At 43.9% G+C, this 27,651-nt stretch overlaps 1 protein-coding gene across 5 annotated transcripts; it reads left to right on the forward strand.

The window, feature by feature from the left end:
- Positions 1-3,587: 3,587 nt before the first annotated feature.
- On the forward strand, positions 3,588-26,813 carry SRP68 (signal recognition particle 68). 5 transcript variants are annotated; one of them, XM_065415635.1, is made up of 17 exons: positions 3,588-3,601; positions 3,656-3,750; positions 5,919-5,985; positions 6,611-6,724; positions 7,642-7,837; positions 9,137-9,219; positions 9,525-9,634; positions 10,004-10,086; positions 10,357-10,497; positions 22,231-22,329; positions 22,664-22,728; positions 23,019-23,178; positions 23,706-23,800; positions 24,139-24,268; positions 24,858-24,933; positions 25,909-25,961; positions 26,586-26,813. In XM_065415635.1, exons 1-17 carry the CDS (start codon positions 3,588-3,590, stop codon positions 26,811-26,813), a joined length of 1,809 nt encoding a protein of 602 aa, XP_065271707.1. The 5 variants fall into 5 exon arrangements, with proteins under 5 accessions (XP_065271707.1, XP_065271708.1, XP_065271706.1 ...); XM_065415636.1 differs by having other exon boundaries at positions 3,659-3,750; XM_065415634.1 differs by having other exon boundaries at positions 3,588-3,750.
- Positions 26,814-27,651: the final 838 nt, after the last annotated feature.

Genomic DNA, 27,651 nt, shown 5'->3' on the forward strand with positions numbered 1-27,651 from the left:
GCATATGAGAACATTTGGAGGGGGGAATCTTGAATATTTTTTTTAAACAGCTGTAGCTGGATATAGAAAAATGAAATTTGGCAGAAAACAGCCCCCGCTGAGAAGTGGCTTTCGAATACAGTATAGTGAAAATTGGGTTTGATTCTTCAGTTATGAGCATTTGAAACTGTAATTGGTATGATGTTTTTAGAACTTATTTGCAATGAAGGCGAGTTGTATTTTGCATGCCTAGGGGAAGAGGCATAGGTCTCCTGGAATGGGTCCTGTTGCATGTTGCATGTGCTGTAAAGCCGTGTTTTTGAAAGTACATGCACACATGTGGATTCTTGCCCAGATGTGCAGACCCAGTGAAATCAGTGAGGCTCTGCATGGGCTCAGGGATCCAACCACATGCATGCAATTACAGGATCAGGACCTAACAGTGCATTAGGCCATGTATATAATGCTTTATATGGTGTGCATATCAGTCCAGTGCACAAAAATAGGCTAGGTCCAATACACACTTTATAAAGAGAGAACATTGCTTCATTCATTGCACATTTTTTGAATAGTTACACGGAGTTAAAGAGTTTTACCCAACTTAATTGTCACCAGCTCCCCCGCTTTCATTGCAAGACTCATGATATACGTTTTTCTTAAAACCCCATCTCCTGGACTTACATGAGAATCGCTCTCTATTTAGCTGGCCCTCATCAGCATAATATCTGAGTACCTCAGACTTTAATGCATGTATCCTCTCAACACACCTGTGAAGTAGTGCATGCTATTATCCCCATTTGACAGGTGGGGAACTGAGGCACAGAGAGACTAACTGACTTGCCCAAGGTTACTCAGAAAGCCATGGCAGAGCAGGGATTTGAACCTGAGTCCCATATCCTAGACTAGTACCCTAACCACTGAACTATCCTTCCCTCTCAACTTTCATTTTAAGTTTCCAGCCCTCATAGTTAGAAAAAAGCTTGAAAACGTGACACCCATGTATCCCGAGGCCATAAAACCAACAGGCAAATAAAAACAAACCCCACGGTATTATTTGTAAAATATCTGAAAAAATGTAAGCCATTGTCATGATTTCTGAGGGCCTGTTACATGATTTTTGAATACTTGGATTAAGCAATACTGCAATTTACACAATAAGTACAACTTTGAACAATCATAGAAGTGTAGTACTGGCAGGGACCTCAGTAGGTCACCTAGTCCAATATATAACTTTACAATGATTTGAACAGTTAAATATTACAAGGCCACGTCTGACATAAATTTCAGGAAGCAGTGGGGCAAATACTGTGTATGGTGAATAAGGTTTTGTCTTCGCTGCAGAAAAGGTGTCTTTACATCTATTTCTTTATCACTGTAAAATTCTAATGGAGACAAGGCATAGGTAGTTTGTACTTTCAGGTACAACCCTGTATCTCCTACCTGTGGTTTACTTCAACTCCTACATCAAAGTAAAATCTAGTGTCTTGTCTCCACTGGAATGTTGCATTGATGTAGACATCTTTGTGTAAAATCACACTTTTTTTGCAGGGAAGACATGGCTTAAATGAAAGCATCCAGCTATAAAGCCAGCACCAGAGGGAGAGCAGAGATCTGTTTTCAGCTGAAAATAATACAGTTCAGGTTTGAAAGGAAATGGAGAAGCAATGAGGCAGGGACACAGCAGGGAGATTGTCCCCAACTGTTTCAGCTCACAAAACAAGTATGTGGGAGGACCGGGAAGAGGCTGGATGACTGGCAAGTAGAAAAGTGGCAATGTTTACAATAAGGGTTAAGAACAGGAGTACTTGTGGCACCTTAGAGACTAACAAATTTATTTGAGCATAAGCTGTATATATACATAGAATGGAAGAGAGGAGATATATATACACATACAGAGAGCATGAAAAGGTGGGAGTTGTCTTACCAACTCTGAGAGGCCAATTAAGTAAGAGAAAAAAAACTTTTGAAGTGATAATCAAGATAGCCCAGTACAGACAGTTTGATAAGAAGCGTAAGAATACTTACAAGGGAAGATAGATTCAATGTTTGTAATGGCTCAGCCATTCCCAGTCCTTATTCAAGCCTAAGTTGATTGTATCTAGTTTGCATATCAATTCCAGCTCAGCAGTTTCTCTTTGGAGTCTGTTTTTGAAGCTTTTCTGTTGCAAAATTGCCACCCGCAGGTCTGTCATTGAATGACCAGACAGGTTAAAGTGTTCTCCTACTGGTTTTTGAGTGTTATGATTCCTGATGTCAGATTTGTGTCCATTAATTCTTTTGTGTAGAGACTATTCCGGTTTGGCCAATGTACATGGCAGAGGGGCATTGCTGGCACATGATGGCATATATCACATTGGTAGATGTGCAGGTGAATGAGCCCCTGATGGTATGGCTGATGTGATTAGGTCCTATGATGATGTCACTTGAATAGATATGTGGACAGAGTTGGCATCGGGCTTTCTTGCAAGGATAGGTTCCTGGGTCAGTGTTTTTGTTCAGTGATGTGTGGTTGCTGGAGAGTATTTGCTTCAGGTTGGGGGGTTGTCTGTAAGCGAGGACAGGTCTGTCTCCCAAGATCTGTAAGAGTGAGGGATCAAATCCCTCAGGATTTGGGATAAGGATGAGGGATAAGGATTAAATCCCAGCAGTTTCCTGAGCCCTCTCTCCCCATCCTGTGGGGGCTCCGCAAAGGGAAGGAGGTTACAGTATGGCCCTACACCAGCTAGAGATGGGCCCAAGATGCAAATCAGGGATTGTGTGTGGAGTCTGACTCTCTTCCTCCCTGCAGTTATGGGGTGTTGGCACCTGGGGTTGGGGCTCAGCCTGTTAGCTGCAACGTTCGTACCAGGTAGGGTTGCCAACTCTGATTGAAGCTATTCAGGGAGATTTTTTCCCCAACATGATGTAATGTCATTTTCTTAAAATATCTTATTAAAATCTCCCAGATTGCTTTCACTAGTCACCGGGAGATCAATGCGGATTCTGGGAGACTCCAGGCCAATCCTGGAGGGCTGGCAACCCTGGTGCCAGGATTTGGGCTCTGGTTCTCACTCTCCCCTCCCAGCAAAGCGCAGGGTATTCACACCCTGGATTTTTGCCTGGCAGGTTACAGGCACAGCCAGATTAGCAGCCAGGGTCTAGCTTAGATTCCCATCTCCCCACAGTGCCAGGTATTCGGGCCCCGGGGGGCTTGGGGCCAGGGCAAATCTGCTGCGCCCTCCAGGGCTTGGTGCCCAGACACCTGGGTGATGGGCCCCAGGGCTTCGATCAGCCTGGGGCTCAGGCCCCTTCTAGGGCTCAGGGTAGGGATCAGTGTGTGTGAGACCCACCCAGGGCAGAGTGGGGGCTGGGGCCGGATCCTGCGGGGGAGTGGGAGGAGGGGCTGCCGGCCCCATCTCTAGTGATGACAGGAGCCCGTCCCCCGCCCGCGGGTCGGGCCCAGCTCTCACAACGAGGCTGGAAAGGGCTCAAATAGCAACTCGGAGCCTTCCCGTAGCTCCCCAGCCTGCCGGGTCCTCCCCTATCCCAGCTCTCCCCGCGCCATGGCCTCCGCGCGCAGCTCTACTCTCCCGGACCATGATGCTGCGCGGCGGCGGCAGAGGCGCAAGATGGCGGCGGAGCGGCAGGTGACCGGCGGTGGCGGCGGCCGCCGGGGGGGAGGCGGCGGCGGCGGGAGCAGCGGCGGCGGGGCCGGCCCGGAGGAGAACAAGGAGAATGAGAAGCCCGCGGGGGCGAAGGCGGGGAGCCTCGGGGACAGCCTGGGCCTGGAGAGTATCCTGCGGGGCCGGCCGGGCGGAGGGGCCGCGAGTGAGGACGTGTCAGTCAGGCCAGGCGGCGGGGAAGCCCAGAACCTCCCCCCCCCCCCCCCCACGCGCGCGCGTGCTCTCTGTAAAACGGAGGGTTTTTTGACAGCCGGGTGAATTCCCAGCGTGGCTCAGTGCTCCCCTCCAATGTGTGCACATACAGCCCGGCTGTCTCTGCCTTGGGTGTTCGCTTTGCACTGTTAACGGATGAGGGTGGGGTATTCGGGAGAGGGGAGAAACAAAGGCGTGGCGGCGTGTAGTCGTGTGGCTTTGGAAGAAATGCTGGGGAAAGGGACTGGGAAAGCAGCTTTTCTCCCTCTTTTTCACGCTCCCTCCACACTGATAATTACCACATAGAAAGCTGCCCTTTATAATAAAGTTACATTACATAGTTAAATCAGTGTGTATGTTTGGGGGTGGAGGGGCAGAGTGGAGACTGGATTTGACAGGTGGGAAGGGAAGAGTTGATTTTGCACTATAATGGAAGGATGTTTATAGCTTTATGCACATCTAATCATCCTGTCCAGTGTATGAAGCTGCCCACCACCCAAAGTCAAATACTAGACCTCAGGTTCGAAGTAATTCGTTTGCATATTGCTTTTACTGGTACTTGTTGGTACTCTAAGGTTCTCATTCCTGTTTTGATGGGCCCTTGTGCTGGGCATTGCTGAGCTGTCAGTTGTATATTCTTTCGTCCAAAATAGAAGTATTTGTGAGATGAGGTAAGGAGTAGTGTGAGATTTGTTATGGGTTAAAACATGGAGAAACAAATGGGAGGTGTCAGGCACTGGTTGGTACTGCTGAGGCGTTTTAATAATGTAAATTGGTACAGTAGCATGAAAAAATCTGGATGACGCTGGGTTAGGCTTCTGGTAACGTCCCCCTGATTCTGCAGAAAATGGGATGTAAGCTTTGCATCTTTGATGTGAACTATGGTTCTATCCTTTTGACACCACCCTTGCAGCCAGTGTAACAAATATCACTAACCCTCAAAAATGGAAAATTCCGGTCCAGATTTTATTTGCTTGGAATATGGGCATGTGGTGTACGAATTTTACTCAATACTAATGTTTGGTTTCTCCAAGAGAACTTGTTATAGTGAATAAAACATGTGAGTGACAGGCACTTTAGCAACTACAGTTTGTATCATCCTGGTGTGATAGGTATGTTTTGTGTAGCATGTAACTTCCATAAAAGGCTATCGAGAGCAGAGGATCCTTCCTGCAGTTACAATAAACTGTAATGGAGTTAGGAATCACAATTGGTAGTTTAAAATAAATAATGTTATACGGGAGTTAGTGTTCTCGGGGTAAAGTATTCTGTTTTTCTGAATTTGTAAACAAAATAGCACTTTATGTGGATTACTATGTATTTTTAAAAAACTGTTAAAGTCCCTTTTATCCACATTTGTATTTTTTATCACACTATGCAGAGAGCACAAGATGCTTCTACAATATAGAAAAGCTAAGAATTACTTTGGCTAAGTGAAGCCTCATACATATTGCCATGTGTCAACCTGAAGACTAACCAGAAGCTTGGGATTCTTTCCAATCACTGTGAAGGGATCAGTGAGGTAGTTTTTTATAAAGTTGATTTACCTGTTGGTACTTTAATTAAAGCTGTAGGCTTTTTCTTGTGAGACATTTTAGTGCGAAACTAGCTCAACTGCACAGCTGTTGCGAAACTGAGTTGTATCTTGCAGTAGGAAGAAATGCAAATGGAAACTAGGACACAAGTCATAACTTAACTTCTGGCAATAGTGATATAATTTAGCATTTGTAGATGAAGTGGCAGACCCAGTGTCACATCAGTGGTGGTAGGCATGCCCAAATCAAAAGGGTTTTGCTGGTATAACTATACTGGCAGACCTAAGTGTAGACCTGGCCTTAATTTGTATCCATAGGATTCTGAAAAATAAAATATGGTGGTGAGAATTTCTGCAGACCAATCAGCTCTTGGATTTCTTGTTGAAAGGTTTCACTAATTTCTCTCTTGTACACCGGACCAATATCTGTTTTAAAGTTTGTGTCAGAAAAAATCCTGTAGAGTTCTGTCTTCTCCCATTAGTTGAGGATAGAAGGGCATATCAAGACCAAACTCTGTACAATCATAAATGTTCCTTAATGTGAATTCCAGTTCTTCAGATTATTAAGGAATCCCAACAGCAGCATGGTTTACGGCACGGAGATTTCCAGAGATACAGGTTAGTATGTTAGCAGATAACACCAAGGCATTTTATATGTACTTACCTTGATTAGTGTAAATCACCATGCCAAGTCAATTTTAGCTCCGAGCACATTTACGTGCCAGTTTGCTGCCATAGGCAGGAAAAGATGATTACTTTGAAAACCAGTTGCCAAATAAAGAGCCATTGTCAGGGGCCTTGCTGTAAATGGATGTCCCCATTGTCTGTAAATTAAATTTAATGCTCTTTTACTAATCAGATTATTAGAATACTGGGGTTAATTTGTTGCTTGGTTTTTGTTCCCTCATATTTTCGTTAATGAGCTCACTAATACCTTGTTAATAGCCACTGAACTTGTCTTAAGCTGTGTGTATATATGTGTGTGTGTGTATGTGTAACACAGAGTATCACCTTTTAGTTAGTCCAAATCAGTGGCCATGACATGTCTGTTTACATATTGCTTTATTGACACATTTTTCTTGTCTCTTTTAACTACCTGCCATATCTCAGGTTTAATGCTCCTGTTATGTTTCTTAAATTTGGCTCTGTATTGTTTAGAAACCTTCACTCCCAAAGAATGAGACCTGGTATGACAATATACAAGTTTCTGGAAGAACCGATTTTATTTTTTGGTTATTTGCAGGGGTTATTGCTCCCGCAGGCTAAGACGACTCCGAAAAACTCTTAGCTTCAAGATGGGAAATAGACACAAGTTCACAGGGAAGAAAGTAACGGAGGAGATTCTCTCTGACAACAGGTATTCGGCATGGGGAGAATCTGGTGTTGGGTAGCAGTGCATTAGTGAATTGCTCCTGGAGGTAATTTATCCTCTCATAGGTCACAAATGAAAACAGTTTGGGTGTTATCCTAGTTCACAGCTCTACATCTCTCTAAACCACTTACTTTTGTGGAGAGTTTTTATTTTTTTTAAGAATTTTAAAACCTAAAATAAAGACCCAAGTTCAGACTAGAATATGGGGAGCTGGGACATTGATAGTGTGGTGTGAGGGGAAAACATAATTCCTGTCCTCACTACCTAGCTACTGCTGTCAATGCTGGTTTCTTGAGCAGTAAAGTTCAAATATTTTCAGGAGAAGTGCTTGGTCAGCACTTCTTTAGAATAGCCATCTGAATATAGACAACTAAAGTGCTGTTACCAGCAAGAATGAGATTGGGGACATGATCCATTATCTCTGAACAGAAACACTTGTTTGCCATTTGTACTTGTGCCTTCGAAATTCACCAGAGTGTCTTTTCTGGTAGAACAACTGGAGGGCAGCCAGAGCTTTGGGCTCATTTCCCAGCTGCTAGAAACAGTTGATTGTCTGCTTTCTCATCTTTTTTTTTTTTTCTTTCTTTTCTTTTCTTCTCTCCCCCCCCCCCCCTTTCGTGGGGATGAAAATATGGATTTTTAGCCTATGGGATTTCTTTCCACCTGGTTTGTGTTAATATTCTAAAATGCATCTGGTTGTTGAAAATGGTGGTTTTATTTTTAATTATGTACCTGGAAAAGCAATAAAACTATTCTACTTTTAGTCTTCTTCCCCAGGATTTTGTGACACTGCAAAGCGGAGACTTGATACTAAATTTTCTTTCACGGCTTTAGAATTCCTGAAGACATCTTTCAGTAGTTGCATCTCAGTAACAAGCAGCCTTCCTGTGTCTGTCCTATAGGTACTTGCTGTTGATACTGATGGATGCAGAGAGAGCCTGGAGCTATGCAATGCAGCTTAAGCAGGAAGCCAACACAGAACCCCGCAAGCGATTTCATTTGCTTTCTCGTCTGCGCAAAGCCGTGAAACACGCTGAAGAGCTCGAGCGCCTGTGTGAAAGCAATCGGGTGGATGCCAAGACTAAGCTGGAAGCTCAGGTTACTTCTAACATTCAGGTTTTTTTTGTTTTATAGCAGAGGCAAAGAAAGGATAAACTAACCTTTTGTTTCTAGTTGAACAAAGGGTCCTTCTTTGTAAACTGACACTAAATTGCCTGCTCTGACTTCAAATTAAGAATGTCCAGGATGATTTTAGTTTACTGGTTATTGAGCTCTAATGTGTGTGTAGTTTGATTTGAGTAGTTAGCAAGTCTGTTGTTTGAGCAGTAGCACTAGAAGCTTTACAGTAATGCCTTGAGGTCTCAATCAGAATCGGGGTCCAACTGTACATGTGCTGTATAAACACATTAAGGAATGGTCCTTGCCTTGGAGTTTAATTTAAATTTAAGATTAAACAAAGGTGTTTTTTTTTTTTTTTTAAATGGCAGGAATGAGGGGAGAGGATGAGGGTACAGCACTCCTAACTCACTTCAGAAAAGAAAGCTGTGCTGTCATTTTGCTGAGTGCAGCATTCTGAAAACTGAGCAACATTTCTTACCAGATGTAAGCTACCAATTTTTCAGAGTCCTAAAATATACAGTAGAACCTGAGTTACAAACACCAGAGTTACGAACTGACCAGTCAAGCCCACACCTCATTTGGAATTGAAAGTACCCAGTCAAGCAGCAGCAGAGACAAATTAAAGCAAATGCAGTACAGCACTGTGGTAAACATAAACAATTAAAAAAAAAAAAAGAAAGCAGCATTTTTCTTCTGCATAGTAAAGTTTCAAAGCTGTATTAAGTCAATGTTCAGTTGTAAACTTTTGAAAGAAGAACCAGAACATTTTGTTCAAGGTTATGAACACTTCAGAGTTACGAATAACCTCCGTTCCCAAGGTGTTCGTAACTCTGAGATTCTACTGTATATCTGGATCACAAGTAACATGATTGCCTGCTGGCCAGTGGCGACAGGAAACAATCATTGCTTTGTGATACTAGTTTCCTATGAAGGGAGCTCTAATAGCTACTCAGATATGATTAAAACTGCCATTTTGCAGCTTTTGTGGGCCTTTGCTGGGCTACAGAAGTATCTTCTGACAACAGCAGTGTGTGGGTAATGATTGCAAGATAGACCAACTGGCTTGTTTTCATCTCACATCAGGAATTTGTAACTGTCAGTGAAAAAGTGATGCTGTTAACTAGTGCCATGTAAGTGTAAAATCAAAACTTTTTCATAGATAACATTATTGCTTGAATTAGGATTTTTTTTTTTGTAGTGGCATCAGTGTTAATGGACACACACGATGGAACTATGCTCTCACAACAGTTAACTTGTCCACTTGTGCTCTGTCTGCAGGCGTACATGGCTTACCTCACAGGAATGCTGCGCTTTGAACACCAGGAGTGGAAAGCGGCTATGGAGGCTTTCAACAAATGCAAGTGAGTTTCTCTTCTTTACCATCTTTGTCAACTTGAACTTACTTAATACAATTTGATACAAGACTAGATAAGTCTAGGTGAGCTGCTTGTTAACCCTAATTGTTTGGTTTCTGCCAGAGTTCTGAAAGCTCTGATTGCAGTTGTGCTAACCAGTAGCATGATGGTAGAAAGCTGAGCTGTGGTGTTGAAACGGCTTCCCGCAGAGTAATTGTTTAGTTTTCAGCAGCCATCTTTTCCCTTAGCAAAGTCTTAATATCCTATTAAAAAGAAATGCTGCAGTGTAAGTTTTCACTTTCCTGCTGCAGGACTATATATGAAAAACTGGCCAGTGCTTTCACAGAGGAACAGGCTGTGCTATATAATCAGCGTGTGGAGGAGATTTCACCCAACATTCGCTATTGTGCCTATAATATTGGTAAGTAAAGTAGGGGAACAAATACTTAAAGCAAGGATTGCTTTCAAGGCAAGGGTTATTGGAATGTTTATCTTAAACTTGTTGACACATGGGAATGAGTCCGTTCCTAATGCTCTGAGCAAACCCTGCAGACTCCTTCATATGACTGACAAGGCCCTTCAGTTCTGCAAAGTGGAACCAACACTATGGTTTTATGTAATGTGGATAAATACATACTCTGGGCAAGATTCATACAAAGTAACTTTTTCCTTCTTCCCAAAGTTACCTAAGCACTAGTCTGTGTTCTAGAGACCTGGGTTCAAATCCTGTCTTAGTGACAAATGAAAATGAGTTCGGTCTCCAACTCAATCTGTCAATTCTTTCTCTCAGGTGACCAGTCTGCTATCAGTGAGTTAATGCAGATGAGACTGAGATCTGGTGGCACAGAGGGTCTTCTTGCTGAAAAATTAGAGGTAATTCACTGCATGTTCCAAAATTTGGAGTGCGTGGTGACCAGCTCACCCTTTTGGCTTTGCTTTTTAAGTTAAATATCCATGCATTGTACAACCAAGAGACAGAGGAGCAATGTTACTTTATAGGGAGCAAGGTCATATCCTCTAGAAAGTAATGGAACCATGAAATATATGCCAACCTTTAATTTAAAGTAAATGTGAGGATTAATCATGTATTCAAAAGTTGCATTCATCTAAATTCAGTCACTCACCTCTGTCTGCACTTTTCAGTCACTGATCACCCAGACTCGAGCAAAGCAGGCAGCTACCATGAGTGAGGTGGAATGGAGGGGCAGAACTGTCCCAGTGAAGATAGACAAAGTGAGGATCTTTTTATTGGGGCTGGCAGATAATGAAGCGGCCATTGCTCAGGTAACTAAGAAATCACTTCCAGGTATTCTATGCCAGTGTTCTAATATCTTCTGCTTCTCTAACCTATATGCTGTTTGATTGGGACATACTATCTTATTTGGGTATTGTTGCTGTATGCTGATGTGTTCTACCCCAGAAATAGCTGGATTTAAATGGTTTCAGTGTGGTAGCCGTGTTAGTCTGTAACAGCAAAAAGAACGAGGAGTACTTGTGGCACGTTAGAGACTAACAAATTTATTTGAGCATAGGCTTTCGTGGGCTAAAATCGGGTTTTAGCCCACGAAAGCTTATGCTCACATAAATTTGTTAGTCTCTAACGTGCCACAAGTACTCCTCGTTCTTTGTGTATTTAAATGGTGAGTGTAGTAATCTCTGAACATATTTTGTAAATCTCTTTGGGTTCTTCAGATGAAAGATGCTGTATACATGAAAATAGGTCAGCTACCATTTCCCAAAAAACCCTGGTTCTTTAAATATCACCTGTGCTGGCCATTAGACAGAAGCAAAAGGGCCATGTAACTAGCCCTTTCCTTGGAGAAAACAAGTACTGTTCTGTGTCAGGGAGCGAATCTGGGAGTTGTGGCATGCTTTTGACTTACATGAACACTGTAAAGGAAGGGAGGAAAAGATTCCTGATAAACAGCAGATCAGAAAACACTTGCAGTCAGAGTAATTGTTTGGTTGTGCACAAAAGACAAGATCCCCTTCTCCTCCCTCTTCCTCCCCCCCCCCCCCCCGCGCGATTATTAAAGTTCTCAAGGAAAGAGTTCAGAAATAATGCTCCTGCCTTGCATTGGCTACAGTTCTTGAGTTGCTGCTGTTTGAAGCTGCAGCCTATCTTTAGCAGTCACTGTTTCTTGTTTCTTGGCCTGCTCCTGACTACATCAGCAGTTGGGAAGGCTTTCTCTACAAGCAGGAAGAAAAGTTTAGTGGACTGGGCACACAGCTCAAATTTTAAAATAGTTTTTAAGAAGTCGAAGATCAGAGAATTAAATCAAACCTTTATTTTTTTTTACAGAATGGAGTCAGTGGGTGGAGGTAGAAAATGATAGCTGTGCTTTAAAGGAAACATAAGGCAAATGGAATTTGGTTGTGCAGCCTCTAGAAGTTCATTTGTATTGATCTCACCCGAAACTTTTTTATTTTTATGCAGTCATATTGATTTCTGAATAAGTAATGCTTAAATTCAAGTTATGGGTTAAAATGATAATCTCAAAGAGAATTTCCTGCGAGTAATATAGTAGTATGACCAGTAGGTGGTGGTGCAGCTTTGCTTTTGTGTTCATCAACTTTGTCACTTCCATTCTTTCAATAAATGCAGGTTAATGGTGGTTAGGGTGACCAGATGTCCTGATTTTATAGGGACAGTCCTGATTTTGGGGTCTTTTTCTTATATAGGCTCCTATTACTACCCCCCCCTCCCCTCTGATTTTTCACATTTGCTGTCTGGTCACCCTAATTAGCTACCCTCACTCTTCGGGTGACCTGTTCCTTATGATGGTGACAGAATGGAATGCTGAATTTGATTCCATCTTCTTTAAATAGTTACTGAAACCTTCTAATGGGCTTCCAGAGGACAATAGTATGACACCAGATTTGACTATCCTAGTTGCTATAGATACAGATAACAGCGGTCTCCAGACTTTCAAAGCTCTATATTGAACTCTGCCAAGAGGGGCTACTATCTGAGATTCTTCAGTTGTCCTGTTTGTACAGTAGAACCTCAGTTACGAACACCAGAGCTACAAATGGATTAGTCAACCATACACCTCATTTGGAACCAGAAGTACACAATCAGACAGCAGCAGAGACCCAAAAAAGCAAATACAGTACTATTAAATGTAAATGACTAAAAAATTAAAGGGGAAGTTTAAAAAAAAAAATTGACAAGGGAAAGAAACTGCTTGTTTCATTTAAATTAAGATGGTTAAAAGCAGTATTTTTCTTATGCATAGTAAAGTTTCAAAGCTGTATTAAGTCAATGTTCAGTTTTAATTTTTGAAAGAACAGCCATAACGTTTTGTTTAGAGTTGCAAACATTTCAAAGTTATGAACAACCCCCATTCCTGAAGTGTTTAATTCTGAGTTTCTACGGTATTGTGGCAGTACCGAAAAGCCCATGCCCCACTGTATCTAGAGACTGCTAAGCTGGGCAGTGCTTGCATTTAACTCAGTTGCTGAAGGTAAGGATAGATTTTCCTTCAGCTGTATTTGACCAGAAGTGAACATAAACCTATTATGCCCTCTTGTGGGTAAAATAAATGCAGAATCTTGGAGCATGTACTTTTTAGCTGCTTTGTGTTAATTGGGGAAGCAGAGAAAAAAATGTTAAAATATAAACTCCGAGAGCCAATTTCATTCAAATTTGACCCAGGTGTTTCTCACTTGTGAGCATTCCCCTGTATAGAGACTAGATGCCATGACTTGAAGGCACATAGCTAACCCATAGCCCAAGTTGAATTAAAGAGCGTATAGAGTTCATAAGTGCTGTATCAATCAGTTTTCACTGTTCTCCTTTGTAAGGATTCTGAGATCATCTCTGTAGTAGAAGGAGAGCACGGCATAAATGGGTGGAAGGAAAATAAGTCTACTATGGATAGAGTAAAAAGGACAAACTAAGATTGGGCATTTCTAAACTTTCAGAACTAGAGCTTTAAGTCAAGTCAGTTTCAAGCAATTTAAGTCTGTCCCTCATCAAAAACTTGAGCCTGCCCAATGCCAATGTTTCTTTTTCTCTCTCTTACCCCCCCACCCCACCCCCTTCACCTCTGACTTCTCTCAATGGACTTCAGTCCTGATCTTCAGCACCCTGCTAATGCAGCACCTGGAGCAGACTGTCAGTTGTAGCGTGGCTTTATGTGATCTGATATTTACTATATGCACTACTTCTGAGATCACTAAATATATGTAGCATAAACCAAAGTTTAACTTTATAGTATTTATTTTCAATTGGAGAGGAAAGCATTTGCCTTACTGTATCCTCTATCTTTTCTTTGTCTGTGCTTGATATTGATACCTGTCTGGTTTCCTTTCTTTGTGTCCATTGAAGTTGAAATGCTCCTGTGGGTGGAGTTAAGAATGCAGTCAGATGTATCTTATGTTTCTGGTTATTCACAGCAGTTAGTCCTGCCTTAATTTTTTTTTTAAAGAAGAACTTTAAATAAAAGGGTTAAAAATGTTTGCAGTCTGCAGGCCTACAGTTTTATAAAGGGGTAAAATAAAACATTCTTGAATGGGTTTGTTAAACCTAATAATTTGGACAGTCTTTGTGGGGAGGATAAACCGTCTGAAAAGCAATTGAGTTTTATATTTACGGGGCATATGCAACAGGACTTCTGTCCCAGAGCAAAAAAATGTAACAAGCTGTATTGGGATAATGCTATTATTTTTAGACCCCTTCAAAACTCTACGCTTCATTGCAGTTTGAATTTAGGGGAAATACTAGGTTGCTGCAGCAGACTAGAATAATCTGCTTACACAGTGGTGTATTACATGGAATACAGGGCAACAGTTTCTCTCATTTATCCCAAAGGAGTTCTAACTTTCTAAACCCAAGTGGGCCTTTGGTGAATTCATTTGCAGGCAATTTTCCTTGCTTTATCAGCGTGGTCTTGCATTTATTTTAAATGCTCTTTCACTACTATTTTAATAGTCATCTAGTTGAAAATGAAGTGAGTTTCTCAGTGGATTGTTCAATTGGTTGCACAATGTGTCAGTCCATTAGGTGAAGATCAGGATCCTCCTGCTTGGGTGTGTCCAAAGGGGGTGTGTTCTCACTTTCCTTCTTTTCTGAGGGTATGTCTACACTACGAAATTAGGTCGAATTAATAGAAGCCGGTTTTATAGAAATCGGTTGTATACAGCCGATTGTGTGTGTCCCCACATAAAATGCTCTAAGTGCTCTAGTCGGCGGACCGCGTCCATAGTACCGAGGCTAGCGTCGACTTCCGGAGCATTGCACTATGGGTAGCTATCCCACAGTTCCCGCAGTCTCCGCCGCCCATTGGAATTCTGGGTTGAGATCCCAATGCCCGAATGATGCAAAACAGTGTCGCGGGGGGTTCTGGGTACATGTCGTCAGGCCCCTCTCCCTCCGTCAGAGCAACGGCAGACAATAGATTCGCGCCTTTTTACCTGGGTTACCTGTGCAGACAACATACCACGGCAAGCATGGAGCCCGCTCAGCTCAGCTCACCGTCACCATATGTCATCTGGGTGCCGGCAGACGTGGGACTGCATTGCTACACAGCAGCAGCAGCTAACTGCCTTTTGGCGGTAGACGGTGCAGCATGACTGGTAGCCTTCATCGGCGATCTGGGTGCTGGCAGCTGTGGGGCTGGCAGCTGTAGGGCTGCATTGCACCAGCCCTTGCCTTTTGCCTTTTGGCAGTAGATGGTTTATTACGACTGGTAACCGTCCTCGTCGTACAGCAGTGGCTGGAACTCCGTATGTCCCCCAGTCCCCCATCCCCACAGTCATATTCTGCTGCCTTCACAATGACGATGATGGCTATCAGTCGTAGTATGCCATTTTCTGCCAAGCTCCCTGTTGGATCATTGCACATTAGCAGAGTCTTCCCTGAGCAGCAGATCGTGCAATAGGCCTGAAGGCCATCGTCATCATAACTGCCAAGCGCCCAGTATTTGCTGCCAAGCACCCAGAAGATGCCGAGGGCTATCAGTCATGCTGCACCGTCGTCTTAAGATGTAAAAAATAGATTTGTTCTGTATTCATTTGCTTCCCCCCTCCCTCCGTGAAATCAATGGCCTGCTAAACCCAGGCTTTTGAGTTCAATCTTTGGGGGGGGCCATTCTGTGTGACAGTTGTTTGTGTTTCTGCCTGATGCACAGCCACCTTTGTTGATTTTAATTCCCTGTACCTGTACGCCATGTCGTCACTCGCCCCTCCCTCCTTCCCCTGGTCCGTCAGATACTAGTTTCGCGCCTTTTTTCAGACCAGACGCCATAGCTAGCACTGGGATCATGGAGCCCGCTCAGATCACCGCAGCAATTATGAGCACTATGAACACCACGCGCATTGTCCTGGAGTATATGCAGAGCCAGGACATGCCAAAGCAAAACCAGGCGAGGAGGCGATTGCAGCGTGGCGACGAGAGTGATGAGGAAATTGACATGGACATAGACCTCTCACAAAGTACAGGCCCCAGCAATGTGCAAATCTTGGTGTTACTGGGGCAGGTTCATGCCGTGGAACGCCGATTCTGGGCTCGGGAAAGAAGCACAGACTGGTGGGACCGCATCGTGTTGCAGGTGTGGGACGATTCCCAGTGGCTGCGAAACTTTCGCATGCGTAAGGGCACTTTCATGGAACTTTGACTTGCTTTCCCCTGCCCTGAAGCGCCAGAATACCAGGATGAGAGCAGCCCTCACAGTTGAGAAGCGAGTGGCGATAGCCCTGTGGAAGCTTGCAACGCCAGACAGCTACCGGTCAGTCGGGAATCAATTTGGAGTGGGCAAATCTACTGTGGGGGCTGCTGTGATCCAAGTTGCCAGGGCAATGAGAGACCTGGTGATATCAAGGGTAGTGACTCTGGGAAACGTGCAGGCCATAGTGGATGGCTTTGCTGCAATGGGATTCCCAAACTGTGGTGGGGCCATAGACGGAACCCATATCCCTATCTTGTCACCGGAGCACCAAGCCACCGAGTACATAAACCGCGAGGGGTACTTTTCAATGCTGCTGCAAGCCCTGGTGGATCACAAGGGACGTTTCACCAACATCAACGTGGGCTGGCCGGGAAGGGTACATGATGCTCGCGTCTTCAGGCACTCTGCTCTGTTTCGAAAGCTGGAGGAAGGGACTTTCTTCCCGGACCAGAAAATAACCGTTGGGGATGTTGAAATGCCTATCGTGATCCTTGGGGACCCAGCCTACCCCTTAATGCCATGGCTCATGAAGCCGTACACAGGCAGCCTGGACAGTAGTCAGGACCTGTTCAACTACAGGCTGAGCAAGTGCCGAATGGTGGTGGAATGTGCATTTGGGCGTTTAAAAGCACGCTGGCGCAGCTTACTGACTCGCTCAGACCTTAGCGAAAAGAATATCCCCATTGTTATTGCTGCTTGCTGTGCGCTCCACAATATCTGTGAGAGTAAGGGGGAGACATTTATGGCGGGGTGGGAGGTTGAGGCAAATCACCTGGCCGCTGATTACGCGCAGCCAGACACCAGGGCGGTTAGAGGAACACAGCATGGCGCGGTGCGCATCAGAGAAGCTTTGAAAACGAGTTTTGTGACTGGCCAGGCTACGGTGAGAAACTTCTGTTTGTTTCTCCTTGAAGAACCCTCCGCCCCTCCCCCCCCCCGGTTAACTCTACTTCCCTGTAAACCAACCACCCCACCCTCCCCTACCCTCCCCCCTTCGAGCACCACTTGCAGAGGCAATAAAGTCATTGTTACTTCACATTCATGCATTCTTTATTAATTCATCACACAACTAGGGGGATAATTGCAAAGGTAGCCCGGGATGGGTGGGGGAGGAGGGAAGGAAAAGGACACACTGCAGTTTAAAACTTTAACTCTTATTGAAGGCAAGCCTTCTGATGCTAGGGCAATCATCTGGGGTGGAGTGACTGGGTGGCCGGAGGCCCCCACACCGTGTTCTTGGGCGTCTGGGTGAGGAGGCTATGGAACTTGGGGAGGAGGGCTGTTGGTTACACAGGGGCTGTAGCGGCGGTCTCTGCTCCTGCTGCCTTTCCTGCAGCTCAACCATACACTGGAGCATATCAGTTCGATGCTCCAGCAGCCGGAGCATCGACTCTTGCCTTCTGTCTGCAAGCTGACGCCACCTATCATCTTCAGCCCGCAACTTGCTCTGTTCATCCCGCGATTCAGCACGCCACCTCTCCTCTCGTTCATATTGGGTTTTTCTATAATCAGTCATTGACTGCCTCCACGCATTCTGCTGTGCTCTGTCAGCGTGGGAGGACATCTGTAGTTCTGTAAACATGTCATCACGTGTCCTTCGCTTTCTCCTTCTAATCTTCACTAGCCTCTGTGAAGGAGAAACATTTGCAGCTGGTGGAGGAGAAGGGAGAGGTGGTTAAAAAAGACACATTTTAGAGAACAATAGGTACACTCTTTCACGTTAAATTTTGCTGTTCACATTACACAGCACATGTGCTTTCGTTACAAGGTCGCATTTTTCCTCTTATATTGAGGGCCTGCCGGTTTGGTGTGAGAGATCACTCACACAGTGCCAGGCCACAGATTTCAGCTTGCAGGCAGGCATGGTAAGACGCAGTCTTTTGGCTTTTTTAACCTTCTTAACATGTGGGAATGGTTTCAAACAGTAGTGCTCTCATTTCCCATACCAAGCACCCGTTGGTTTGGCCATTTAAAATGGGTTTGCAATGTAAAAGGAGGGGCTGCGGTTTCAGGGTTAACATGCAGCACAAACCCAATAATTCCCCTCCCCCACACCCAATTCTCTGGGATGATCACTTCACCCCTCCCCCCACCGCGTGGCTAACAGCGGGGAACATTTCTGTTCAGCAGAGCAGGAACGGGCACCTCTGAATGTCCCCTTAATAAAATTGCCCCATTTCAACCAGGTGAACGTGAATGATATCACTCTCCTGAGGATAACAAAGAGAGATAAGGAATGGATGTTGTCTGCATGCCAGCAAACACCGGGACCATACGCTGCCATGCTTTGTTATGCAATGATTCCAGACTACGTGCTACTGGCCTGGCGTGGTAAAGTGTCCTACCATGGCGGACGGGATAAGGCAGCCCTCCCCAGAAACCTTTTGCAAAGGCTTTGGGAGTACATGAAGGAGAGCTTTCTGGAGATGTCCCTGGAGGATTTCCGCTCCATCCCCATACACGTTAACAGACTTTTCCAGTAGCTGTACTGGCCGCGATTGCCAGGGCAAATTAATCATTAATCATTAAACACGCTTGCTTTTAAACCATGTGTAATATTTACAAAGGTACACTCACCAGAGGTCCCCTGTGTGCCCTCAGGGTCTTCGGTGAGTTCGGGGGTTACTGGTTCCAGGTCCAGGGTGACAAACATATCCTGGCTGTTGGGGAAACAGGTTTCTCCGCTTCCTTGCGGCTGTGAGCTATCTCCTCCATCCTCCTCTTCCGAACCCTCTTCCCTGTGTGTTTCTCCAGTGAGGGAGTCATAGCACACGGTTGGGGTAGTGGTGGCTGCACCCCCTAGAATGGCATGCAGCTCCGCGTAGAAGCGGCATGTTTGCGGCTCAGCCCCGGACCTTCCGTTTGCTTCTCTGGCTTTGTGGTAGGCTTGCCGTAGCTCCTTAATTTTCACGCGGCACTGCTGTGCGTCCCTGTTATGGCCTCTTTCCTTCATGGCCTTGGAGACCTTTTCTAATATTTTGCCATTTCATTTACTGCTTCGGAGTTCGGCCAGCACTGATTCATCTCCCCATATGGCGAGCAGATCCCGTACCTCCCGTTCTGTCCATGCTGGAGCTCTTTTGCGATCCTGGGACTCCATCACGGTTACCTGTGCTGATGAGCTCTGCGTGGTCACCTGTGCTCTCCACGCTGAGCAAACAGGAAATGAAATTCAAACGTTCGCGGGGCTTTTCCTGTCTACCTGGCCAGTGCATCTGAGTTGAGAGTGCTGTCCAGAGCGGTCACAATGAAGCACTGTGGGATAGCTCCCGGAGGCCAATAACGTCAAATTCCGTCCACACTACCCCAATTCCGACCCCCTAAGGCCGATTTTATCGCTAATCCCCTCGTCGGAGGTGGAGTACAGAAACCGGTTTAAAGGGCCCTTTAAGTCGAAAGAAAGGGCTTCGTCGTGTGAACGTGTCCAGGCTTAATTCGATTTAACGCGGCTAAAGTCGACCTAAACTCGTAGTGTAGACCAGGCCTGAGTGTTCTAGGCACAGCACTGGGAGCCAAGAACTCCTGAGGTCTGACCATGATTCTGACAGACTTCTTGTCTGGTGTTGAGGAAATGAACTTTTCTGCCTTGGTTATACATATTAGTGAAATGCAGGCTTTGTAGTTTTAAAGGTGCTTTAATTGAAGTGCTATTAAAGGATTAGCATTATGGAAGGAAAATGAACTGGATACCTGATTTTTAGAAATTCTTACTGCTGTGGGAGAAGTGAGATCAGAATAACAAAACAAATTGAAACTTGCACTCTCATCTAGGTTTCCTAAGACCTGCTGCATTATCTCAAGTTGTTTGCTATGGGGCAGGAATGATTTCTATTAGTGTCCTGAACTGCACTAAGTACAGTAAGTGAATAAGGCTAGATCCCATCCATGTTTCCATGAAAATGAATGCAGTATTTTAGCACTCTGACTTCCAAGTTGTTGCTTTATTAACTTGATCCAGGAGCGGTGGCATAGGGTAGGTAAGGAAGTGTAAAATACCTTGCTGCTTTTCTGGTTGGTAGCAAGGTGCACCCTCTGTTCATCACTTGTGACCAAATCATGTTACCCATAGGTGGATGCCCTGTCTTCGGTGGACCTGGGGTTTCCTTGTTTGGTTTTTAGATTAGTGTGTTTAGTTTTCGGTCTTTAAGTTACATAAGAGCATACCATTCTTACCAGGTCAGCCTCCTCTCCTCTGTTTTAAGCATTATGTTGATTTTTTTATTATTATTTTTTTAGCTAGTTTAGTTTAGTCTTTGATGTCAGGAAGCTCAGGTTAGCACCGAAGAGGCTAAAAATGTATCTGGATTGGATCACAAAGTCTGCAAAAAAGGATCGTTTAACAAGGCCAACTGAAAGTCAAATTCCTATCACTCTTACAAATGCAAAGAAATTGAGCTCTCAAAGTGTCATGGATTAACACTAACAAAGCTTTGGTCAGGGAAGGGCAGGCAGACATAAGTAGGGAGCTCTCTGGAATGCTGTCTCTAAATTGCGTGTATTTTCTGATAACGAGCCCAGCTCATTTCTCATCTTCTCCCCCCCCTAGTTTTTTTAATTACCCTTGCTCAAATTTTTCTGTACTGCAAGATAGCTTGTCTATTATTTATTGACCATATCTATTCCAACTGTACACGCTGGGGAAATGCTCTGGCACTATTCAAAGGGTCACTTTTGTACTTAGCATTCTTGTCTGTCCAGAAAGTGCAGAAATATCAGATGAAACATTCTTTCAATAGTTGAGCTGTTATGAGAAAAAACATTACCGTTTGTGGATGTTTGTAATGAACCAAATGAACTAGAAGGGTTGAGTTTTGAAAATGTACATTAAGGATTTGTCCATTTCCTGCTCTGACCTGCTGGAAGGCAGGCTGCTGATAAAATACAGTTCTAAAAGACTAATGCAGAAACCGTTGATTTCAGTTAGAGGATTAATACCAACCTAGCACATCTTGTGACATTGGGGGCTATTTCTATGGGAGAAAAGAAAAATAGGCCTGGGACTGTATTACTGTAACATTTTCTGGTTCATTATGCTAACTAAAAGAAATTACTTAAGCATTTTGAAGGTATTGGTGAGTTGCGGATTATTAATGGGGATATAGAGACTTTCACCTCTAGTCATTAGTTTGCTACTATGGCCAGAGCAAGACACAGAGGGACTATAGATTGACTGGGACACAAAAATTAACTTAAACTCTCATACCTAGAAGCGATTTCATTAGGTCAAAGATGAGACCGACAGGGCACTGAACTTGAGTTGCCTCTTTTAAAAAGGACTTGAGTCTCCTAGGCTGTCATACTGGAGCAGCACTAATCTTTCACGCGTTGGGGAAGCTTATCAGTATTTTCACATAAATAGCCTTTCAAACAAGAATTCCAGATTATTTTGCTGCTTTTTCTTAAACAGGTAATGCAGTAAATATTGAGATATTAAATATGCATTGCAAATGTTGGAGTGATGTCTAATGCAATTCTTGCGCTCCTGGGTCAGACAAGGGAAATGGAGTAAGACAGCTAATGTTGAATGTAGGGGAACAGGGAGGTTGGCTTGTTTCTTGGCCTGGCAAGCAGTGGGTGCCATCCATCTATGAAGGGGTGAATGCCTGGAGTCCCTTCAAGTTTATTTAAGGAGCAACTGTGACTGATTCTGAAGGGTGGTGGTTGTGATGTAATTCACCAAAAATTTCAGTGTGTAAAGGAAATCCGGCTGTAGACGTCATTTACTCTGCTGGATTTTTACTCTGTCATACATGATCATATCTCATCCTCTTTGCATTTTCTTCTGGTGTCCTCAAGTAACAGCACTATGTATCAAGAGGGAGAGGACTCCAGTCTTCAGATTGGACATGCATTCTAGCTCTGCAACCCATTGTGCTACTGATCAGAAATCTGCCAGCATTTCATTCCTCCTTTCAAAGTGTGTAGAACTAATATAGTTTGTAAACGTGAAAACTGGTTCCCACTGTATTGCCTGGAAGGAATTCTTACTAAAACCCCTTCCATGCTGGACAACAGTGAAACTTTCAGGCAGTGTAAATGCATCTCTCCTTTTCCTGGAATCTATCTATGCCAGCACTGAGGAAACAGCGCCTTAAGTTCATCAAACATGCAGACATGAGTGGTTGCTCTGTAGTACAGTTTTGCTGTTTAGCAATGGTTTGAACACGTGCAGTTACATGATCCATCTATGCATTGTGGTCAAGATTTTAAAAGCAATAACTTGGCAGAAGTTTGAAAAGACTTAATGAAGGAAGAATAACCAAACTCTTCCACAGTACCAGCCCCACTAATAGGAAAATGTGTTTTTGAGAAATACTTATTTTTGTCTCTTCTGTGTTGTATTTAGGCAGAAGGAGAGGAAACAAAAGAACGTCTATTTGAGTCTTTACTCAGCGAGTGTCGAGATGCCATACAGGCTGTTCGGGAAGAGCTGAAACCAGACCAGGTAAGCACTAAACGTATTACTACTGCCAAAGATAGAGGTGTATAGCATTTCATCTTCTAGGGTCTCTTGTGACGTTAAACCCACATCCACTGTGGCCATAGTTACTTTTGGCTCCATCAATAACAAGGTGTGCTGCAGAGTAATTCAACAGTGGCCAAAGTTCCTCATTATAATTGAACTCTGCCTGAACATAATCTCCGCCATTCATCCAATGCATTTTTTTGTGTGAGACGATTCAGTTTCCACTTGTCCTTCAAAATTTGAGTTTTCTTATTCTTTTACTCCAGTTACCAATTTAAGTAAATCACACACAACTTTGTTCCAATTTCTGCAGAAGCAACGGGAACATTCTCTGGAAGTGGATTCTGGGAAAGTGTCCAATATCCAGTACCTTCACAGGTAAGTGTCTGCATTCTTAGGGCAGTGTTGCATTCCCTTGTAGATTTTGAGAATCTCCTCTTAATCCTTTGTCTTGGGCCACCTCAGTCTTAAATCATCTAGATCAAGTAGAATCTGGTTTTCCCTTGCATTCATTTCTGGGAGCATTGGACCCAATGTCCACTTTCATGCCTTCCCCCCCGAACTTGCTCTACCTGGAAATTGGTAACTAGTAGTGGAAAAACTATCCAAGAACTGCTGTGAATGACTTCCAACAGAATTTCAAAGCTTGTGTAAATGGTACTTTCTAGCTACCTGACGTACATCAAGCTGTCAACAGCCATCAAACGCAATGAGAGCATGGCAAAAGCTTTGCAGAAGACACTGCTGCAGGAGCAACAGTCAGAGGATGATGGCAAGCGTACAGCACGGCCTCAGGACCTGATTCGCCTTTATGACATCATCTTGCAGGTAATGCCAGGACAGAAAAATCTGACTTTCAGGTGTCTCACTGGGACTTTTTTAAAAATGTAGTGTGCCAAAAGAACTAACCAGGAAGAACCTGGAAGAGGAAACTACAGTCAGGATTAATGTGATTGGCTGAAAGGGTTCAGTTAAAAGTCCATGGTACCCAGTAACCACTTGGGAATATTTAAAAAAGTGGATTAAACATAATCTCAAAATGCTGATTTGACTAAAGTCTTTTGAATCTCATTCCCTAATGCAGAAGTTCTCAAGCTTCCATGTATCACCATGATGCTGTCTCATTTTCAACTGCTAGATTAAATTGACAGCTAAAAGTAACATTAGAAACTTCCTTAATATTATTTCTTGTAAGCAGTTACCATAGTTACCACATGGATGGTCCATTGGTCTGGTTAGTTTAATGGGAAGGGAGATGTTGCATGAAAGAAACTAACAATGTGGTTCTTACTATGAAAGAGACGAGAGCGTTCATTAGGGTTTGACGCATTCCAATTTTTCTGTACTTTGTACAGAATCTGGTGGAACTGCCACAACTTCCTGGCCTAGAAGAGGACAAGAACTTCCAGAAGGAGATAGGACTGAAGACACTGGTGTACAAGGCTTATAGGTAACCCTCTGGACGGAACAGCAAGGCTGTTTCTTTAGCTGCCAGTAAGCAACAGAATTCTCTAGGGCTAACCAGGCATGAATTCTGGGAAGTCACATAATTAATATTCCAGTGCAACTGCACAGGACTGGATGGGGGAAGGGTGGTGGGGGACTCTATCTCAGAGTGAAATGAGTGGGACTACAAGTGCAAGCTGAGGAAGCTCAGTCTGACCCAGATGTATAGCTCAATGTTGGGGCAACCTGTTTAAAACTACATACTTTTGAATATTCAAGAAATATGTTCAAGGCAAAGCAATTAGTCATTGTAAGGGTTAACTTTGCTCCTCACCCTGCCAGGTGTTTCTTCATTGCTCAGTCCTATGTACTGGTGAAAAAGTGGAGTGAAGCCCTTGTTTTGTATGACAGAGTCCTGAAGTATGCCAGTGAAGTCCAAGCCCAGGCTGGTGCTTATAAGAACAGCTTGAAGGTATGAACCAAACTCTTCCACACTTGAGAATTCAGTTAACTACCAGTAACTAAATAGGCCGCTATATTTCAAATATGATCTTTAAATGGTGGGAAGAATATTGCCTTGAGCTCTTGTAACACCTTGTGCTTGTTACAGGCTTTATGAAGAAGTATGCTAGTGCAAGCATGGCTCCCTCCATCCTGCCCTGTATGATTGGAGGGGGAGCGAGGGAAACCTAGATTTCTGCAACAAAAGTATCCAGTAAATATCAATGACTATTAGATGCATAAAGATAAGAATATAGCTGCTGCTTATACAGCTCATCACCAGAGTAACAAGGTGCCTACCTGTATAGCTGTCCAAAAAAGATTTTTAGATATATTCTTATGTCCATGTGTCTGGATTTCACTTGAAACAAGGCTTATGTGGTACCATAAGGGCCATTATATATGTTCATCTCTGCTCTGAGAATTGATTGGCACTGCTCTAAAATTCCTAGTTTGTCAGAGTTGAAGAGTCTAAATTTTAAACATTTCTGTCCCAATTCTTGTTAAAACTTTGCTTTATACAATTATTTGAGTCTCAGAGGTATTCTTAAATGATCTAGGAGTTGCCTGATGTCCAGGAGCTGATCACTCAAGTGAATGCAGAGAAATACTCCCTGCAGGCAGCTGCTATATTAGGTGAGTTATGCAATCCTGCAGGAGAACTGGCTTCCCTCAAATTCAGTCATACACATTTATTACTGCAGCCACTTGGGCTTTTTCATCTGTAAATGCTACAAGACTGAAGTTGCTTCCCACATGTTTTCTCGATCTATAGTGTATTCGGAAAGCTGTTCCTTTCAAATTCCAGCCTCTTCTAGAAGCTCTGCCTGGTACTTCTAGGGCTGCCACTGGCAGACTAGAGCCTTCCCAGCTTATTCTGTAATCAGAGGTTTCAGAAATCTTCTGAAGGACCCCTACCCCTTTTACCGTTCTGCAAAGAGCACTCTCACGAGCACTTCTTAGGTGCCACCAAAGATAAACCGCATCCAATGTATGGCACCTTCGTAGCAGTAGGGTGTGCATTGAATTCCCGGACTCATCTATCACTTGGTCTGGCTTAACAAGCAGACACTAGGAGGGTTCATTGAAAGAGGAAAGAACTCTTATTTTATTTTGACACAGTTGTACTGAGTCATCATTTGATGCCAATTGAATTGGGGGAATTTGTGACCTATACCAGCCTGTACTCATCTCTGGCAGACAAGAACTGCTGAATCTGCCTTGCCTGCAGATAGAAGAACCAGGGGAGATCTGACTTTTTTCCCCACTCCCTAATGTTGTGAATTGGCCACATAACTTGGGGCTTTTTGCCCTCACCCACTTTCCATATAGCTATCACAGTGCCATGCCTCTGTTGGGACTGGGAGATCATTTCTGTGACCCTTTAGAAACAGGAAAGGTGGGGTGCTTGTAAGCATGACCCCGTTTGACTTACAAACTAAGCAAGTTCTCTGCTAGAGTACTCAGTCTTCCATATGCTGAAAAGCATGAGCTCCAAGGTGATTTCTGAACACATCTTATGAGTTTTGACACTAATAAGTCTATCTTCTGAGGTGTTCTTAATAGACTAGCTGTCTGGATATTCATATGGCACTTCTGTGAATCTTTCAGATGCAAATGACACCCACGAGACTGAGTCTCCATCCCAGGTCAAGGATGGCAAGGTGAGTCATGGCTTTGTGCACTGGGGTGAAAAAGGCAATTTCATTAGCACTAGTACTTTCTGCATGAGGAGAATTTTCTAGTAAATGGGAAGAGTAAAGCTTAATTTTAACCTCCGAGTAATCAACGTGTCTATTAGTTACAATTTAAAATAGAAATTGTCAAACCTAAGATGCACGTGCTTCTGTAAGACCAGTGTGTTCAAAATGGGTTGTGCAATATGGTCTGTTTTGGGTACAGAATGGCCTAAGCTGATTGCTTTTCCTCTTCCCACAAGCACTGAAGGGGTGTGTGCGTGGGGGAGGGGAGAGGGTTCCTTGTCATCTCAAGGTAGCTAACTGCAGGACTTCAACTGGTTTGAGTAGGGAAACTGAGGCTGCCACTGCAACATCTTGGGTCTCCGTTTTTGGGTTTACAGTGCAGTGCCCAGTGCATGGGAACACCGCTTTTAGTCTGTTGTACTTTTTCTTAGCTGTGGTGGTGATGAATGAGTACCAGAACGCAGCCAGTGCAGCTGGCTCAATACCACTGCTCATCCTGAGTGTCTAGATGCTGCTGCTTGGCCATCAGGCCAGCCATGATATGTCATCAGCTTGTTTAATATTGGTGTCTGGATCTCTTTTCAGCTACTCTCTGAACGGTTTGAGACATTCTGCCTGGATCCCTCTCTTGTCAGCAAACAAGCCAGCCTGGTGCATTTCCCTCCTGGGTTCCAGCCAATCCCATGCAAACCCTTGTTCTTTGACCTGGCCCTCAACCATGTTGCTTTCCCACCTCTGGAGGACAAGGTGGAACAGAAAGCGAAGAGTGGTCTCACAGGATATATCAAGGGCATCTTTGGATTCAGAAGTTAACTAGTGGCCTTCAAAGGAAGGGAGGTCTTCTGTTGTGGAAAAGCTCCAACAGGGTCCAGAACATAAATATCTGCATCTGAAACCAATAAGGGGAGACTCTTACCATCTTCTTCCCTGTGTTGTGTATGTGCCTGTGCACTTGCGTTCTTTCCCAGTGTATTAGAGGAAAACAGTCTACCCCAGGAACATGTGTACTATATAAATGTCTGATAACATCTGGAGCAGAGAAATTCCATTGTCCTCTGAAAAGTTGGAGTTTGCTTTTTGACCAGTGCCCCATTAAGGGTCAATACACACAATGGGCCAGGCATAGACGTATCTTGATGTTCATCAATGGTTGACATTATAATTTGATGCTCTGATCAGAACATTCTTTGGGGGTGGGAGGAGAAGGGCAGGAGAAGGCAGATGTTGAGGAACCAGAATTCACAAAAGGGGCTGCCTAAGCGAAGCGTGTGGAACACTAGGGAGACTGGATTCCTGCGAGTGCCACCTACCACTCCCTGACTTAAAAATATATATATAGTTATGTAAAGAGAAATCTCTTATTTTTAAAAAATGTTGCATTCAGAAAGGAGAGCTGAAACTCTTGTGCGAAGAGCAGGGGTGGTAAATACTTCAACAAATTTTAATGATTACCTAATCTGTGGTGGAGTCTTGTCTGAATTTACACATTGCAGCATCTGTGTAATCCTTCCCCATTGGGACATCTGGTTAAATGCCTAACTACAGTATTGAACCCGTTCCGAAAAGGCTGTTCTTGGGAACCTAGCTGCTCATGGATGGCTTTAAAAGGAGCTGCTCAGTCTTCATGGAAAACTGAAAATCTGTTTATCCT

The sequence above is a fragment of the Emys orbicularis genome, chromosome 13, assembly GCF_028017835.1.
Source record: "Emys orbicularis isolate rEmyOrb1 chromosome 13, rEmyOrb1.hap1, whole genome shotgun sequence".
NCBI lineage: Eukaryota > Metazoa > Chordata > Testudines > Emydidae > Emys > Emys orbicularis.